This window comes from Neophocaena asiaeorientalis, unplaced genomic scaffold (genome assembly GCF_003031525.2).
Source record: "Neophocaena asiaeorientalis asiaeorientalis breed wild unplaced genomic scaffold, Neophocaena_asiaeorientalis_V1.1 scaffold424, whole genome shotgun sequence".
In the NCBI taxonomy this organism is placed as follows: domain Eukaryota; kingdom Metazoa; phylum Chordata; class Mammalia; order Artiodactyla; family Phocoenidae; genus Neophocaena; species Neophocaena asiaeorientalis.
In genome coordinates this window covers 2,129,501-2,147,614 of record NW_020174430.1, presented here as the reverse complement: position 1 = coordinate 2,147,614, position 18,114 = coordinate 2,129,501, and the positions used below count along the sequence as shown (strand labels likewise).

The following is an 18,114-nucleotide window of genomic DNA, read 5'->3' as shown; positions in this document are numbered from 1 at the left end:
GGCTCTATTGGAGCCTAGGGCAGGGGCATCTCAGACTTGGTCAGGGCCCCCCCGGCAGGAAACAGATGGTTCAAACTGTTAACTTAGAACAATTGTAGGCAGGTTAATAAGGGGGTTATTATGAGGTGTGGAGACGGTGTGGGGAGGCCCACGGGTAGCGCTCTACCCAAGGCTGAAACAGGCAGCAGGTGAGGGACACAGTTACCGGTGCACCTTACCCAGGTGACCCAGGCGTGAGAGGTGACCTGCTGGGAACACACACCTGAGCTCCTTTCCTCCCTCTGACCACTCGCTGGGCTTCCCCTTGGCCACCCCAAGTAGACCAGTTCACGTATATCAGACAGCCCAAGAAAGCAGGACAAAGAAGGGGCAGTGCGTCTGGAAGGTTGCAGAGGAAACATCTAGTATAACAGGCTTCCCTAAATGTGGAAGATCTAAGTTGAGCCCCAAAGGATAAATCAGTTACTCAGGGGAAAGAGGAGGGGAGACAGCGTTTGAGTAACCCATGTGATTTCTGTTCCATGAAACTCAGTTACAAGAATCGTCGTTACACGTACAGTTCATTTGTCGAGCCTTCACCAGCCCGGCTGGTGAGGAGTTCAGTGGAAGTCGTGTTTGGGGGGCTGTCTTTTCTCTCTAGAGGATCCCGAAGGCTGAGAAAACAATCTCTGGATTTCAGTCCTCAGTGGTGGGAACAATTCAATCCCCTGCATGAAGGAACAAAGGGCGGGAAGGGGGGCGAGTGCATCTCCGCTTCTGGATCCAGCTTCGTTGTCACCTGTCTGAGGTGCTGCTGTCACTTACTGGCTTTGGGGTGGGAAATGCGCAGGTAGCCACCCTCCGCAACAGGCTGGTGGAAGATGCCTCCACACACCCCACCCCCAGGTTGGCCCACTTCCCCCTCCGCAGCCTGACAGTTTGTTTTCCTGTTTCTTTGAAACAAAAGCCTGCATGGTAATCATCTTCTGGGTGCCTAGCAACTGCTTTAGACCCCAGGACACAAAAGTCATTAACAATCCTGAGGTGAGCTCAGAATCCAGGACTCACAGAGCCTGGCTTCGGGGGATGAGGCGGAGAAGACGCCCTCACGCCTTCTGGTTTCCTACAGCTTGGAGAATAAAGCACACCCTGATTTCTCAGCAGAACAGCTGTCCATGTTACAAAGCAGGGACCGAACCCATGGCCATTTAGGCGGATGGAAGCCTGCTCTGTATGGCATAGAAATCCCGTGGGGCTGGAGTTTTAACAAGTGGATGGTAGAGGAAGATGGAAAACAGAGGGCCCGAGAACCTGCTCAGGCACCAAATCGACAGAACTTTCTACTGAGACCCATGTTGTCACCCCAGCACATCGGAGGAGCACACAGGACATAGTCTGTGCCTTGTTGTACTCCGCAGATCTACTTGCGGTTCTGATGAGACCGTCGGTCAGTACTTTCCACCAAGACTGAAAGCCCCCATTCACGTAGGGATGTAAGTGGAGGGCCCAGCAAAGCCAGTAGACAGAGGTGTGCCCCAAAGCTGGGGCACCCGCATAGCTAGGAGTCGTCAGAGCCCTCCGGCGGCAGCAACTAGCCAGCTGGTAAAGGATGCAGTGTTGACTTACTGTCGCCTGTTCCCATGCTGAGTCTCTGGAGTGAAAACCCCAGAGCCAAGTGCTTTCTTCAGCAGGGCAGGGGCACTGCGAGGACAGGTGCTGATCATGGATCTTCTCCAGGGCTCTGCGCCTGGTCTCAGGAGTTACCCTGGATGCCTCTTCCCGGCTCCCTGTGTCCTACTTCCCCACCATCTCATCAGTGTCCTTGCTAATTCGACAAAGTTATTACCTGATTAATAACTCCTATGATAGAAGAGTTCCTGGATGAGTGTAGCCCAATTTACAATCTGCAGGTGATGGAAAAATTATGTTCAGTTCAGTAATAATTGATGGAAATGGTTTCTCCTCTTCTGCAGCTGATTGGCTTTGTAATTGTGATTTAATAATGGAAATATCACTTGTTTTCTTCTCAGGATGAATTGGCTTCTGATTTGCTAAGCTCAAGGCTCTTTGGGCTTGTTTATATCGTTGTCTTTCCTCATGAGGCTGAGATGTATTTCTTATTTTGCTATATTTTTCTTTGCACACATGCGCACACAGGGTTTGAATCAGTGGTTGAAAGAAACATTGGTGCTGGAATGAATTGGGAGATTGGGATTGACATATACGTATTAATATGTATAAAAGAGATAACTAATAAGAACCTGCTGTATAAAAAAAATAAATAAAATAATTCAAAAAGAAGAAACAGGGCTTCCCTGGTGGTGCAGTGGTGGAGAGTCCGCCTGCCGATGCAGGGGACGCGGATTCGTGCCCCGGTCCGGGCAGATCCCACATGCCGCGGAGCGGCTGGGCCCGTGAGCCATGGCCGCTGAGCCTGCGCGTCCGGAGCCTGTGCTCCGCAACGGGAGAGGCCACAGCAGTGAGAGGCCCGCGTACCGCAAAAAAAAAAAAAAAAATAAATTTTTAACCAACCTTTTAATTATAAAATTTTAAAGCTAACCCTTTTTTTTTTTTTTTTTGCGGTACGCGGGCCTCTCACTGCTGTGGCCTCTCCCGTTGCGGAGCACAGGCTCCGGATGCGCAGGCTCAGCGGCCATGGCTCACGGGCCCAGCCGCTCCGCGGCATGTGGGATCTGCCCGGACCGGGGCACGAATCCGCGTCCCCTGCATCGGCAGGCGGACTCTCCACCACTGCACCACCAGGGAAGCCCCTAGAGCTAACACTTTTTTAGAAATAATCTAATCTAATCCTTAATTTTTACCGGTGGTAAAACAGGAAGCCCAAGGTGGTTAGGTAAGTAACTTACACAGAGAGTTAGGGATTGCTTTTGGACCCAGTGGAGTGCTGTTTCCTAAGTAATGATGAAAGTTTGAAAAGGATGGCTGTGGTACTGTGATTTATAACAACAAATATTTATTTGGCCTTTGTCCAGTTCCTAGCATGGAGCTTCTCAGGCCCTTGGAATTTCCTTTGATGGGAGGAAAGGTGTCTCTTGTGATGTGTATGAGGTGATTTTTGGATGACACTAAAGGTGCAGGCTGCTTGCCAGGGGAGCCAGTCCTGTGATTAGAGGGTTGGAACGTTCAGTCTTCGCCCCCAACCCCCATCACTGGCTGGGAGGGGCCAGGGTGTGGAGATTGAGTTCAGTCACCAACCGCCAATGTTTCAACCATGCCTACATGATGGAGCCTCCATAAAAAGCAAACAAACAAAAAAAAAGAGGTTCGGGGAGCTTCCAGTTTGGTGAACAGGTGAAGATTCAGGGACAGTGGTGACTCAGAGGGCACGGAGTCTCCTTTCTCTGCACCTTGTTCTCGTGTGTCTCCCAGCTGGCTGCTTCTAAATTATATCCTTTTTTAATAAACCGGTGATCAAGTCGGTAAAATGTTTCCCTGAGTTCTCTGAGCCGCTCTATCAAATTAATCAAACCCAAGGAGGGGGTCGTGAGACCCTCCGATCTAGAGCCAGTCGGTCAGAAGCACAGATCACAACCTGGACCTGCATTTGGCATCTGAAGTTGGGGGTCGGGGGACAGTCCTGCAGGGGCTCCAGGTAGAGAGTGTCAGAAGCGGGCTGAACTGCCGGACACCCAGCTGGTGCTGAGTTGCTCAATGTCAGGAACTGGTGTCAGAATTGGAAGGGCTCCGTATTTTACTTTCCCAATTGATTGTTTCTCTGCTGTTATGCACGCATATCATACGTGTATCTGTGTGTTCATGTGTGTATAATATGTGGAACCAAGGACATACCAAACTGTTACTTACATCAATTCCAGGACTTACCATCAGGGAACAGTATTCTGTAACTGAAAGAACCTCTAATGCTGCATGTAAGTAGGATAAGTCAGGGTCACGTTACAGGGTAGCTGACACTCCATCCTGACCCATTCTCAGAATCTCCCTCTCAGGGTGGTCCTGGAAACCTACACGCACCACCTGTCCAGCTACTTGTCACCTACAGGCTCCAGGCCCTGCCCACTGTGGAGGGACACAAAAGACCACCTCCCAACCTCTCCATTTCTGTCCAGGATCCTTCGGTCCAGTCCTGCCCCTGGATCCCAGTCACCCTTACAATCCTCCCTACTTCTTTTTCTTTCAGTGTTTACTTGTTTGGCTGCGTTGGGTCTTAGTTGCGGCCCGTGGGATTTTTGTAGTTGCGGCATGTGGGATCTAGTTCCCTGACCAGGGATCAAACCCGGGCCCCCTGCACTGGGAATGTAGAGTCTTAGCCCCTGGACCGTCAGGGAAGTCCACAGGCCTCCCTGGTTTTATCTCCTGAACTGACATTGTTTGTCAAGAAGGCAGAGTCTCCATGACCCCTAAGGTCACAAAAACAAAACTAACACAGGAATCTGAGCCAGTAGGAAAAACATCTAGGAATTCTCAGGACTCTCCTTCCTTCCCAGGTAAGAGGGTTAAACTCGAAACAGTTTAACATATGTGACCACATATGTGACCACAAAGTGTGAGGAAATCCAACAAAGGCAGGCAGGGAGAGGGCACAGCCGGGGCCTGGGGAGGGGCCTGCCGGGGCTTGGGAGCCCTTGCCTGAGCCTTCAGGTCCCAAGCCTTCCAGATCCAGAGGCAGCCCCAGGTTTCATGGGTAGAAAGAGGATCCATGCCTTCACCCAGAAGGCATGACCCAGAATCGTCAGGCTGTCCAGAGACTGACGTTAAGAGCACAGCAACCCTACTTAGAAAGACTGCCACAAATAAAGTCAGGAACAGCACGGTGACCTAGGACCTACGATGCCGCTTTCCTTTGCAGTTAAGGGAATGGAGGCTGCGTGAAGCGAAGTGGGTTCCCTGAGCTCGGGGCTAATTAGTAGCAGAGCCAAGACCAGAACCTCAGCCTCTGGCTTCCCCTAGGCCTGTATTCGTCAGGTTCTGCAGAGAAACAGAACCGATTAAATATAGAGCCGGATAAGAGCAGATTGGATTGTAGGATCTGGCTTGGATAGTTAGAAGCCGAGACGACCCATGTCTCGAGTCTGTAAACTCGGGGAGCAGGGAAGCTGGTGATGGAGGCCGGTCTGGGATTCAGAGGTCTGGGAACCAGGGCAGTGGATGGTGTAACTCCCTATCCTGGGGCCCTCAGCTGGGGAAGGTGGGAGACACTGCTGGTGTGAGTCCCAGAGCCTGAGGCTGAAGGCCTGGGGACCAGGAGTGCAGCTGTCTGAGGGCAGGAGAAGATGGACAGAGAATGTGCTCTCCTCCGCCCTTCTGTTCCTTTCAGGTCCTCCAAGGCCTGGATGAGGTGCCCACATCAGTGAGGGCGTCTGCCTCACTCAGTCTTCAGATTCAAATGCTAATCTCCCCAGAAACACCCTTGCAGACACACCCAGCAATAGTTACCAGTTATCCGGGCAGCCCGGAGCCATGTCAAGGTGCCACGTAAACTGCCCATCGTGGGGCCCCTCAGATCCCGTGGCTGTGTCTGTCTGGTGTAGCCGTTGCTGGTTCTGGCTGTGCGGGCACAGGGGAGGGGTGGGCTGTGGTCCCGAACATGGGGTCCTCACTGTGCCTGTTGCCCAGCATCTGTTCCCTGGTTGGGAAGGATCAGGAGGTGAGCCACGTAGCAAGGGAGGGATATTTGTTGCGAAGGCGGGGAGGACAGAAAGCAGAGAGAGCGTCGCTGTCCTGCATTTGGAGTGCACTTTTGCAAATGGGCCACAAATCATCTAAGGGGATTATTAGTTATACCTGTAAGACATTATTCCAATCTGCCCATCTAGAGGAGGGAAAAAGAATAGATACTTGTCAAAATTGGCGTGAATAGGAGTCTTGGCAGGGAAAGGAAATTATTAATCTTCTCCATTAATTCGAGACATTACCCCCAGACACACACAGCCCTTCATAACTGTCAGAACCTCTCTCCTCCCCATCATGGAGCAGCCGCACCATGGTGACAGATGAGGGCCACCTTGAAGTCACACGGCGTCTCTGTCCTTGGGTCTGCGTCGTCAAGACCCCAGACCGAGCGCGGGCGGCTAGGTTGGTTCCCCAGCACACGTGCCCGGCCGCAGGGACCTTCTAATGTTTCCTTAGGGGCCAATGGCCCTGAGCTTCTGGGGTTGGAGTTTTATCCATCAACACCGTGGTCATCAGTTTCAGGAACTAAAGAATTATTTAGGGTTCCTTGTCATAGCCCGTATTGATAAGTTGTGTGAGATTTACAAATGGCCTTAGAGGTCATATGGTGCTATTTTTTATTTGATAGAAAAAAAAAAAGCAACCCAAACACCTGGGACTTGGAATGGTAAAAACAGTTCCTCAAAATCACAGCCCATTAGTGGCAACACAGAGGGTAGACCCCAGGTCTTCTGATGTCTGATTCATTGGTTTTCAGCCCTTATTCCTATGATTGGCCCAGAGTCATAGAAGGTCACGTGTAATGTGACCTCTATGGTGATGAGGCTAAAAAGGGAGGCCAAGGAGACCAATGCCTTTGGTGAGAGGTCAGCTTGATAAGAGTCCAGCCTGGATGGCAGGTGGGAGACAGACTTGCCTAGAAATAGCTCGAGGTGCAGATACGGAGAGTCCTTGACAAGAAAGTTTCCAAAGGGCCCCCGCATCACAGGAAGCGCTCTTGCCTTGCCTGGGCAGAGGCGTTGCCCTCTGAGCACAGGGCTCCTAGCCCTCCCCTTCCAGCTCCCGCCATAGCTGAGCGGCACTGTCTCCCCTGATGCTGAAGAACCAGGCCCTGCTCTGCAACATGGGTGCTGACTCCGGCGTGGCCTGCACGCCGAGGGCTGCTTGGCTTCGTGGGCATTTTGCCTGGAAGCGAATATAAGGATTTCACAAATATTAATAATGAACAGTGATAATTAGCATCACTGCCATGCAGCCGTGCCCTTGGGGGCTAACATGGGGAGAGGACAACGGAGGGAAGAAAAGAGAAGAAAGGGAACAAGGAGGAAAAGTCAGGCTGCATCAGGACCTCATCTGCAGAAATACGGCTGTGCTCTTCCTCCAAGAAGCCTGGAAAAAACCACACTGAAATAAACCCGTTGGTTCAGAGTGCAAATAATAGGGCTGCTTTTGGTGCCTGGGCCGTCCACAGCATTTCAGAAGGTGCACGTCCTGTCTCTGACCCACCGGGACTTCGGGCCCTTGAGCCCCTGCTGGGTTTCCCCGCCGGGGGCTGCAGTGCTGACCCCTCACTCGGCCTCTCACCCTGTTCTCCCAGAGAAGACACAGCTGGTGCGCCTGGAGCTCCAGGAGAGCAGAGCCCAGGGACCACTCTTGACCTTCGTCCAGGAGGGTCCTACAGGCAAGGGCCACACCTTGTTTGGGACCCAATCACCGCCTCTTTGCTGGATGTACAGGCGTGAGTGTGGGCACAGCCCTGGGGCCTGATGCGGGCCTTTCTGTGGGCGGGGAGTACCGGGGCGCAGGGCTTATCATCCAGACCAGCACATTACCGAGAGCAGAAGGTGACTGTCGGTAATTACACTGGGAAGACAGGTGTCAGCTGGGACTGTTCAGGCAAATCTAACAATGCAGTCGCCCACCTATAGAAACAACAAAGGCGTTTTTGGCATTGCTGTGCAAATACATCGATCCCCGGGGAACTGAGCCGGTGCAGGCGGTGTGGAAGGAAAGTTTTAACTCCCCCGAAAGCAAGCGAGAGGTAAAGCATTCGCTCTTACGTTGCTCTATTATTAGAAATAATTTCCAAGAGGGAGGGGGTGGGGAAGGAATGGTTGGGAGTTTGGGGTTAGCAGATGAAAACTGTTATATACAGGATGCATAAACAACAAGGTCCTGCTGTATAGCACAGGGAGCTGTATTCGCTATCCTCTCATAAACTGTAATGGAAAAGAAAAAATAGAAATAATTTGAAGATTTTGGACTCCACCTGTCCCCCCACAGATTCTGACCCTGGAGGGTTTGCCATGGGCTCAAAAAGTCAGGTGGCTAAAGTGTCCTCAGGGAACTGGTGTTGGATACCCACTGGCTGTATCGGCCCGGGGGCATTTCCATTTCTCCAGAATACGGTTTTCTTTGGGAAACGGGGTCTGGGTTACTCGTGGTGCCAGCGTGGGCTGATGCCGGCAAGGTCAGGTCAGACTGTCTGAAGACATATAGACATGAAAGAAGCACTAGCTCACTCATCTCCTCATCAGCTTTTTTTTTTTTTTAAAGCAGTAGTTTATTTAGAATAAAGCACAGAACTCATTTCGCTATGTAGTTGTTAACACTGAAATAACCCTGTTGGTTCAGAGTGCAAATAATAGTAATAAAAGTGGAAAACATGTAACAAAAATTTTTCAAATGTCCTTAACATTTTGTCAGTAACATAGCTGTGTAAGCTCAGCTTTTGAAAGTGATGGATTTTTTTTTTTTCTTCAACCTCTACATTTTGGTCTGAACTATTTATGTCTGTTTATATTTAGATACTTTTTAGAATATAAATGTTAGTTACGTTTTTAATCCAAGTCAGCCAACCTGTTCTCCAAATGGATTCAAGCTTCTGTCCTCAGCCATTTGTCTGCCTGTGTATGAAATCCCAGCTCTCTGCCTTCTGCATCCTCTTTCTCTCTGTATCTCTGTCTGTCTGTCTGTGTCCACCTCCTCTCTTCTCTCTCTGGCACACATTCTGAACTTTCATTTAAAGCGCACAGGCCACATCCCCGCTGGTACCCTGGCTGTTTCTCTGGCACTCACTCGGGTCCCTTCCCTCTGGGTCAACAGTATCATCTAGATTCCAAAAATCTCTGATTTGTGCTGGTTTTTCCTACACCTCATGAACCCATCTCAGAGAGAACATATGGAAAACCAAGCCAAGGGACTTCCCTGGCGGTCCAGTGGTTAGAAGGTTGCCGGGGGCTGATGCAGGGCCCCGCCCACAGGAGTGCAGTCACTCTGTGAGCACGAGCCCAAGAGCCTGTCTTTCACATGCTCCCTGGTCATCCTGATGGGCCCTTGTGACCCTGGATACCTCCAGGCCCCCTCCCTCCCAGACCTCCCTGCAGAGAGGCTCTCCACATCCCCTTCTCCTGCCCGCCCCGCCATCGCATCCTCTGCATCTTGGCTTTGGTCCTCCTGGTAAGGAGAGCCCAGTGTCAGAGTCTGTGCTTCTGGACAGTCCCACTGCACGAGTCACTAGAGTTTTTCCCTCCTCGTGTTATATCCCCCTGTCCCGTCAGAACATGGGAACCATCTAGGAAACTCACCCCTGCCAGAGCACCCGTCTGAGCCCCAGCTCCGGGAGCCTTACTAACGGACTCCTTTCCCCGCTAGACGCCCAGTTAACTGGGACAGTGACTCGCCGATCCCGTCATTAGCCAGCAGACTGTCAGCCTCAGGGGGGCAGCCAGCAAGCCAGCCTCCCTCGGGGAAGGTCCCTGAGGCCACAGGCAGAGAAAAGTCGACAGACCCCAACACAAAGAGCTTCTGTCACTGCCAGCAAATGAGACATTGACCCAGCGGCTCCGTCTCCAAACCAGAATGGCTTTAGCACAGTTCAGTTGCTCATATTAATTAAGGGAAAATGAGACAGTGGGTTCATCACACTTTTCGTTAAGTCCAGTGTGGAGAAGGGATGTGTCTGGGAGTTGGGGGCAGCCAAGGATGGCTAGAGCCATGTCCACACTCCCTGCATTAACGGCGGGGAGCCCAGAGTTGCTTATTGCCCGCGGTGTTGTAGGGAGAGGCTGGGGATGGGGAGGACGGAGAGTGTGCAGAGGAGACCAGCAGAGACAGGAGACTGAGCGAGGAGAGAGGGACAGCTGGGGGCGTTCTGGGATCCAGCCCCCCAGCCATCACGTACTGAGTGGACAGATGCCGCGTGTTCAGCCTGAGCAGATGCAGAAGCAAAGAGGTCGGAGAAGTGAGGGGTGTCATTCCCTCTCGGTGTGCCTGCAGCGGAGAGCGGATGACACCACACGGGCAGCGAGTGCTGAGGTGCGCGGCTGAGGTCCTGTGAGCCCAGCTATCCCAAGTGTTGAACCTCACCCCGGTTCCCAACTTGAGCATGTTCTAAGGTTTTTGTCCTTCGAAAGAAGGAGGCTCCTGTGTCAGGAGGTGTGTGATGGAGAAGGACGCCAGGGGACCCCTAGGAAGCAGGGGGAGGCAGCTCCCACCTCCTCTCCCATGCCGTCAGTCCTGGCCCCCTCACTGTGGGAGACGGGGGACCCAGGTAATGGGTGAGGTTATCTGCTCCGACAGTTAAGCAGGGACAAGACCATGGCCTACAAGTGAGGGCTGCACTGCTGATCCCATCACCTTCCCCAGACACTCCGCTTGGTTCTAGGGGGGCCTCCTAACCCCGGACTCTCCATTTCAAGGCAGCCATGGCACTCAGGTCCAGTTTGGGGCCTGTGGTCAGTACCTACTCAGGCTGAGGCCTCGCGTTGCACCAGTCCAGCTGTCTTGGGTTCACAGGGAGAAGGGCAAGATCTGGGTCAGCCTAGGATGCCAAGCCCAGATTGCAGGCCACCTTGACAGCCATGAAGCTGAGGTTTTTTGTTTTTGTTTTTGTTTTTTTTTGCGGTACGCGGGCCTCTCACTGTTGTGGCGTCTCCCGTTGCGGAGCACAGGCTCCGGACGCGCAGGCTCAGCGGCCATGGCTCACGGGCCCAGCCGCTCCGCGGCATGTGGGATCCTCCCGGACCGGGGCACGAACCCGTGTCCCCTGCGTCGGCAGGCGGACTCTCGACCACTGCGCCACCGGGGAAGCCCGAAGCTGAGGTTTTGATCTGCCTGCAGCTCATTTTCTGCAATTATGTTCCATGGGCCGGCATCCTGGAGAGAGAGGGACGAGGGACAGGACTTGGGCGCCCACCCCCATGTGCACTCCTGACAACGTCTGTCTTGTCCCTCACACCTTCAGGGACAGAAGCAGAGGGAGAGGGCGGCTTCAGACACTCCCTTCCCTTGGCCTCATCTGGCTCCGGACCCCGGGGGCAGGGTTTCCGGCAAATACACAGCCTTCCAGTGAACCCCCACTTTTTCCTAAGCCTCATGCACTCTTCACAGGAGTAGTATCAGCTCGTGGATCCCTCGGATGGCTACCCTGCTTTGCTGAGTGGGCGAGAGACTGTTTATTTTCCAGGGTCAATCAGAAAGCCCAGTTGTGGTCTAGCAGGTCAGCGGCATGCACGTGGTCGTTGAGGTGTTTGATTCCAAGTTTCCAAGGTCGGCATCAGTAGGAATCGTCTGTAATAGCCCCTCTTGCTGGGCAGCAGGGAAGCGGATTTCTGGCTTTTCCAGAAGCCCTGCCGTGTGAGTCCATTGCCCCCCGGGGCCTCCGTCCCCGCCTCTGCCCACTGCCTTCCTTCTGGCCGCGTCTCCTCTACCCCCGCTTTCTTGCTCATCTGTGTTCTCCTTACGTGGCCGTTCCTTCCCGATGCTTTCGCCTCCCTGAACTGATGCCTCTTTCCATCCATGGTCCCCCCCACCCCGCTCATTTTCTCTGGGGCGCCCGCCCCCAGGCATGTGCCATTGTGAGTCACCTCCTGACAGGTCTCATGGCAAAAGCTGTGACAGGTGCTGGCATTTAACCTCACAAAGCATCTTCCCCAGATAGAGCGGCAGCTTTTCCGTGGCTGATAAGGAAGGGCAGAGGGGATGGGGGCACCTCGCTGGGCTGCAGGCACCTCCCTAGCAACTTCTAATCATTTCAAAGGGAGAAGCCGGGCAGGGTTTGCCTCCAAATGGGGAGGATTTCTTGAATGATGTGAATAGTCAGGCAAAGGAATAGGCCACCCCTGGAATCATCCCTGGGGACATCCACACGGAGGGGCAGATATTCTGTCAGGGACAATCATCCAGAAAAGTGAGAGGCTAACTTCTTTGACCCTCCTGGTACTTCCAACTCTATAATTCTAAGGAATTGGCTGAGAAAAAAAGAAGGGAAAATTGGGCCAAGAGTGAAGGCTGAGAAACAGCTGGCTCAGAAGGATGAGGATGAAAAGGGAGAAAAAAGAAGTGGGTCAGGAAGCGTCCGGGTTTTACTGTGGACTTCCTCTTCGAGCTCTTCATCCCTGAATGCTTAGTTTTCTGCCGTCTCTAATAAATCTTTCTGACCCACCATACCTTACTTAAGGGGTCTAAAAGCAATTAAGAATGGAAAAATTGAGCCTGGGGAGAAAAAACATAAAGCACTCCGGGTCTGGGCTCATGAGATTGTGGACCACCCAAATCAAGGACGTTGCCTTCTACATCCTCTCCACCCACGGCATCTAGCCCATCACCTCTCTCACTGTCAGGGATGAGTAAGATAGCCACCGGTCTCATCGGGGACAGCCGGCCGGGCCAGGGACCCTTCTTCCCAGGGGTGGCCTGCTCCCCCGTTTCTGAGATGGCCCAGACCCTGCTCGTGGACACTCTGCTCATTCCTTGCGCTCTGTGACTGTTAGGTCGGAATATGTGTCCCTGCAGAAGAGGCCGCCCTGTGCCCATGGAACTATGGGGCCAGCTCAGCCCTTCCCCAAGCACGAGACCTGCGTCTGTGGGGTCCGAGTCCAGGGACCTCCCCCATCCCTGATAAATGGCCCCATTTGTATCCTTGCAGATCTTAATCTTCCTAATACAGTGGATTGAACTTATCTTCTTCAAAGCGCTCCTCCGTGGAAAGAAAGAACCCGCATTTTTAAATATATTTCAGCCAGTGATGCAGAGCCCACTTCCTTCTGCTTCCAGTCATGTTATATTGGGCTGTCCGAATGCGCAGGGCAGGGTGATATGCCTCTGGGTTACTGGCTTATTACAGGACCTCTTACCATTAAGCAAAACTGCGGGGCAGACTTGAAGCTTGCTATCTTTTTTTCAAGTCCCTTTTGAATGTGTCTTCAGAACCTTTCCCATGGCGTCCAGAGCACCCCGTCTGCCTTTCTTTCCTTCCTTGCACCAGTGCATCCTTCGTCGTCCTCCTCCCTCCTTTCCTGTCGCCCCTCTTGTGGTCCCCCCTCTGCCTCCCCCGCCCAGTCAGCAGTCTGCCTTCCTAGCAAACAGGATTCAAACATTTGTTCCCTCCTGCCCTTTTCTCTGCAGCATGGAATCAGGATTTTACATCGCAACCAGAACTGGAGAGGGCAGGGAAAGCATTCCACCTTGCAGTTTCCTAGGTCTCCAGGCCTTTAGCAACCTAGATTGTGTGTGCTTTACAAATCTCACCCAGTATTCAAAGCAATTAAGAAAATAGCATCTCCGTCTCCTTCCATGGACTTGAGGTGAGGACAGGTGTCAACATCTTCCCTTTCTTAGCAAAGAAAGCTGGGTTCGAGTGGGCGCGTGTTTTGCAGTAAGATCACAAAGACTCAGTGGAAAAGTAGCTTCAGGGGTCCACATGCTCAGCGTCAGTGTGCCCTGCAAAGCTCTCAACTCCAGAGAGAGGGTGTCTTTTGAGATGCCGGCTCCACGAGGATCTCAACGCAAAGGGCAGGCAGGAAACGTCGCTGACCCCTTCACAGACCCAGATGCACATGTGAGTAAGAACGGGCTGAGAACAGCGCTTGGTGGAGAGTGTGGGCCCCAGGCCAGCAGCACGGAAATCCTAGGACACTTGGTAGAAATGCAAAACCCTAGGCCCACCCTAGACCTACCACATCAGAATCTATCTATCTATAGATATAGATATAAAAACTTGGAGGAATTTATATGCAAATTAAAACCCGAGAACCGCTTACTTTATAGAACTTGACAAAATTCATTTTCTCACTTAATGAGCTAGTATTATCGTAACGATCCCCATTTTATGTGAAACACTGTTCCTTCCTCCCTCCCTTTTTTTGCTGTCACATAACAGTCCATAAAAACAGCGGTACAGATGGTGAAGATAAATTCCCGCATTGCAGAGGGTGGCCTTGTTGTCCAGCAATTCCCCCAACTCCCCCAATTCAGACAGGAACTTTGAAGATGCTGAAGAAGATGCTCCAGAGCAGGTGCTTCCTGGGGTCTGGGGTGTGCCCTGCCAGCCCCACTGTAGGTATAGCTCATCTGTTTGGTTAAGTGCAGGGGGTTTAATTACCTGTGGCAAATACACTGCGGTACATTTTGAAAGAATGATGGAGTCTTAGTAGGAGAGAGCCATCCTTTCCATCCTGTTGTATTTATTTACCGCAAGAAAGGCACACTGAATCTGGAAAGTCGTTTTGGTCTGTCTGATTTTATTGTTGTTTAATCCTTAAAACCACTTAGATTGGTCAACCGGCATCATTTCAATGAGCGAGGCAATTTTTATCTTTATTAGACGTCCTGAAATAAGTGATTTCAGAATCCCCTTCAACTCTGAGATTCTTTAAGTCTAAGAGAGATAAGGAAAAAAGGGTGAGAGGATGTTGACATCCTTCCTTTGAGAGGAAGCTTTGAGGAATTAGATATGAACCAGCTTGGGTGATTAAATGTCTGCTGGGGTCGAGCGTCATAACCAGCACCACCACCCTGAGATCCCAACAAGCAGGGCCCCAGGAGGCACCTACTCTGGAGCATCTTCCTCAAAATTTTCCAAGTTCCCATCTGGTGCCTGGGACCAGCATAGGCCAGCAGTGCCATTCAGGAGTGACACTCAGATCTCAGCCTGGGAAGTGTGGACTTATCCCAAACCCCACTTCCCCCCTTCGCCTCTACTTCCAGCCAGTCCTCACATGGGTTCAACCAGATTCCCAAGATCCTGAAATTCTCACCTGTGGGCTTGTCCTGGGGCCTGTCAACCGGCCTAAGTTCCAGGAGGGTGCCCTGGTAAGTGGACTGCTTGGCTGGCCGACGGATGCACGATTTCCTTCAAAGAATAGCGTGAGATTGGGCTCCTAGCTGACTCTGAGTGACTCGGTTTGTTTACCTATTTGCCTGCAGCCCCACAGCTTCTGGGGTTGGCCTCGATTCCCAACATCCAGACACTGAAGGTAGAGCCTGGGTGACCTTGGTGGGGCTGGGTGATGGGGGCAAGGGAGGCCCTGGGAGCTGAAAAGCCAGTGTCCTGGGAAAGGGGCAGGGTGGTAGGGATACCCCAGTGCTTCCCGTGGAGCAGAGTCAGGATGCCAAAGCAGCGGCCTCGTGTCTGCCCATGAGCCCACCCCCATGACACCCCACTTCCTGCGCCAAACCCATCGTGGGCCCAGACTTAGTTTGTCGAGCAACCATTGGATCAGCTATGCTTCTACAGGGTGTGAGAAAAGTTACAATGTGTTTTTATCATCCTGAAAACTAATTTTGCTCTCATGCCGGGAGCATAAAAAGGAATCAGGTATCAGGCTTAAAAGAAATGCAAATGGATGTACTTTCTCCTCGGCCTTTGGGTTGGCTGGGTTTTCACAGGAGCCTGGTGCTTTGACAGCCTCAGGACATTTGTGTTTTAAAACAGAAGGTCTGTCCTCTTTGCAAGCAGAGGGGTCAGATTGTGAAAGAGCATGTAACAGTGACTGCAAGAAATGTCAATTTTGCAGCCCCAGAGTACTTAGGATCATGAATTGCAAGCTTCACAAAAGCCTGAGAATGACGCCTCCAGAGTGTCCTACAAAGCCGGGTATTACACCCATTGAGCTCCCTCACCCCAGGTTCTGGGGATCTCAGGGTTATTTTATGTTGGCAAATGTTTATTGAGCACCTACTACATAGCAGGCAAGAAGAGCTTCCTCATTCATTCATTCTCCACTTTATCTTCTCCAGGACAGTGTGAAACCAACCGGCTGCTTTGTGTCTGTCTGTATCAAACTGTTAAACTCTCACATTCATTCTACAAGTAGTTAGTGGTTTGTACTCTGTGTACAAAGGCATCTCTACATTGTGAAAAATGAAGATGTCCATACTCACATACCCTAAAGTTATTCCCACAACAATTCTGTTTAAGAATATCAAAGCTTACTAACGTGCCACAGTATTTCATATGTACTCTCTTAATTATCATGTAAGAAAAATAATACGCCCTTTTTATCAAATGGTCTGAAAAGTTAAAGTGACTTGGACAAAAATCCATTGATCCAAGACTCAAGCAGAGAATTTCTTCACTTTGGGGCCAGGCTTCCCTGGCGGCGCAGTGGTTGAGAGTCCGCCTGCCGATGCAGGGGATGCGGGTTCGTGCCCCGGTCCGGGAAGATCCCACATGCCGCAGAGCGGCTGGGCCCGTGAGCCATGGCCACTGAGCCTGCGCGTCCGGAGCCTGTGCTCCGCAACAGGAGAGGCCACAACAGTGAGAGGCCCGCGTACCGCAGAAAAAAAAGAAGAAAAAAAAAAAATTACTTTGGGGCCAACATAATGTCCAGAATCTTTGACTTGATATTCAAACCCCCGTTTTATGGCTTTTTGTTTCCTTCGCTTCCAAGCTCTGTGAGTACAGTTACGCCCCTGGTTTCACAGTTTCTTGATTGTCTCTGTTTCTTTCCTCCCAGACGGCCAGGGCTTTGTGAGTGAGGACGAATACCTGGAAATCTCCGACATCAAACGTGACCAGTCCGGGGAGTATGAGTGCAGCGCCTTGAATGACGTTGCTGCCCCCGATGTGCGGAAAGTAAAGATCACTGTCAACTGTGAGTAGACCCCCGTCAGAGTTCCAGGGGAAAGGAGGGCATGGGGACTGAGGGAACTGTGAGTAGACCCCCCCCCATCAGAGTTCCAGGGGAAAGGAGGGCATGCGGACTGAGGGGACAGAGAGGTAACGGCAATGTCATTTTCTGATAGACCCAAGTTGTTTCCAGCAGGAAAATACAGTATCAGATTGCTGTGCTCGTCACCACCTCCAGGGCCATGGACTGTCAGGACTTTTAGCTAATGGGGAGACTCGTGAACTCTGGGTTAGTGTGAAGGCTTGAAGAGATGCTGGGGTAAAACACAGTATCTTCAACCAAGAAGTCATCTTCCTAAAATACGTGATCGTTTAGCTGGGAAGGGGGACGTGCACGGCACGTGACTGATGTGCGTCTCACCTGTCTCACGGACTCGCTCTGCATCTCCCTGCAGACCCTCCCTACATCTCCAAAGCCAAGAACACGGGTGTCTCCGTAGGCCAGAAGGGCATCTTGAGCTGTGAAGCCTCTGCAGTGCCCACGGCTGAGTTCCAGTGGTTCAAGGAAGATACCAGGTACCTTGAAAGCGGAAACAGGGCATGTCCGAAGCAGAGCTGATGGATCGTTCCCCACGTGCAAGGAGGGTGATGAAGTCCAGGGGGAAGATTTGGCAAAGCAAACTGATTACAGCCTCCATTATAAGAGTCTCCTTTTAGAACCAGACACAAAACACGGAGGGGGCTGGGAAGTGGACAAAACTGATGGACCTTGTTTCAGAATCACATTAGCTGTAGACACGGTGGTCTTCAAGGACTAGGGGAATGCAGCCCTGGAGCGTGGGCACCCTTCCCTTTCGGCCCCTGATGGAGGCCGCCGTGCTTACAGCTGGAGGGTAGATGGGCCGGCTTAGTCCGAGGGAAGGGCTTTGTGAGGAGGAGAGTGTGTGCGTGGATCCATCTGCGCCGTCTGGACTTCCCGGGACCCTCCTGCCTGCTGCTTCACTGTGAGTGCGCAACCAAACCCGTCGCACCTCCCCTTTTTTTGCAGGCTGGCCACCGGCCTGGACGGCGTGAGGATTGAGAACAGAGGCCACATATCCACACTGACCTTCTTCAACGTCTCGGAGAAGGATTATGGGAACTATACGTGTGTGGCCACGAACACGCTTGGGAATACCAACGCCAGCATCACGCTGTATGGTGAGTGCAGGAGGCCTGGACGTGGGGCTCGGCGGGGCGGGGGGCTGCAGGGACTCGGGAGGGAGGAGCGCGCACCCTGCTTGGCCTGTGTCCGTCCATAGGGCTCAACCCCCCACCTTAGATGCAAACGCACCTCTACCTCATTCTCCTGGCACACGGTACGTGGTGTTTGCAAGGTAACTGCTAGCTCCTGGCCTCGTGCAAGGTGAGCTGTGCACCTCAGCAAAGGAATAGACCTAACTCTGAACCAAGTTGCAGAGTGGTTACCGTAAACAAGACGGAGCCATGGAACAGGTCGATTGTAGTACTGTCTATTGGTCGGAGGGGTAGATGAGATATAGTTTTAAGATACCCTCTACAGTAAGAGTCGATGACTCCAGGGATCAAATTTTAAACCAAGTTACCTGCTGCCATCATGACTGACTGCATGT

At 52.0% G+C, this 18,114-nt stretch overlaps 1 protein-coding gene across 4 annotated transcripts in view; it reads left to right on the top strand.

Moving 5' to 3' along the window:
* OPCML (opioid binding protein/cell adhesion molecule like) overlaps window positions 1-18,114 on the top strand; it is a 1,053,766-nt gene that overhangs the window by 1,020,315 nt on the left and 15,337 nt on the right. For all 4 annotated transcript variants that reach the window (XM_024756862.1, XM_024756861.1, XM_024756860.1 and 1 more), the window contains 3 exons: window positions 16,371-16,508; window positions 16,939-17,059; window positions 17,532-17,683. In XM_024756862.1, the coding sequence (XP_024612630.1) occupies window positions 16,371-16,508; window positions 16,939-17,059; window positions 17,532-17,683 (411 nt within the window). The remainder of the gene's footprint in view (window positions 1-16,370; window positions 16,509-16,938; window positions 17,060-17,531; window positions 17,684-18,114) is intronic.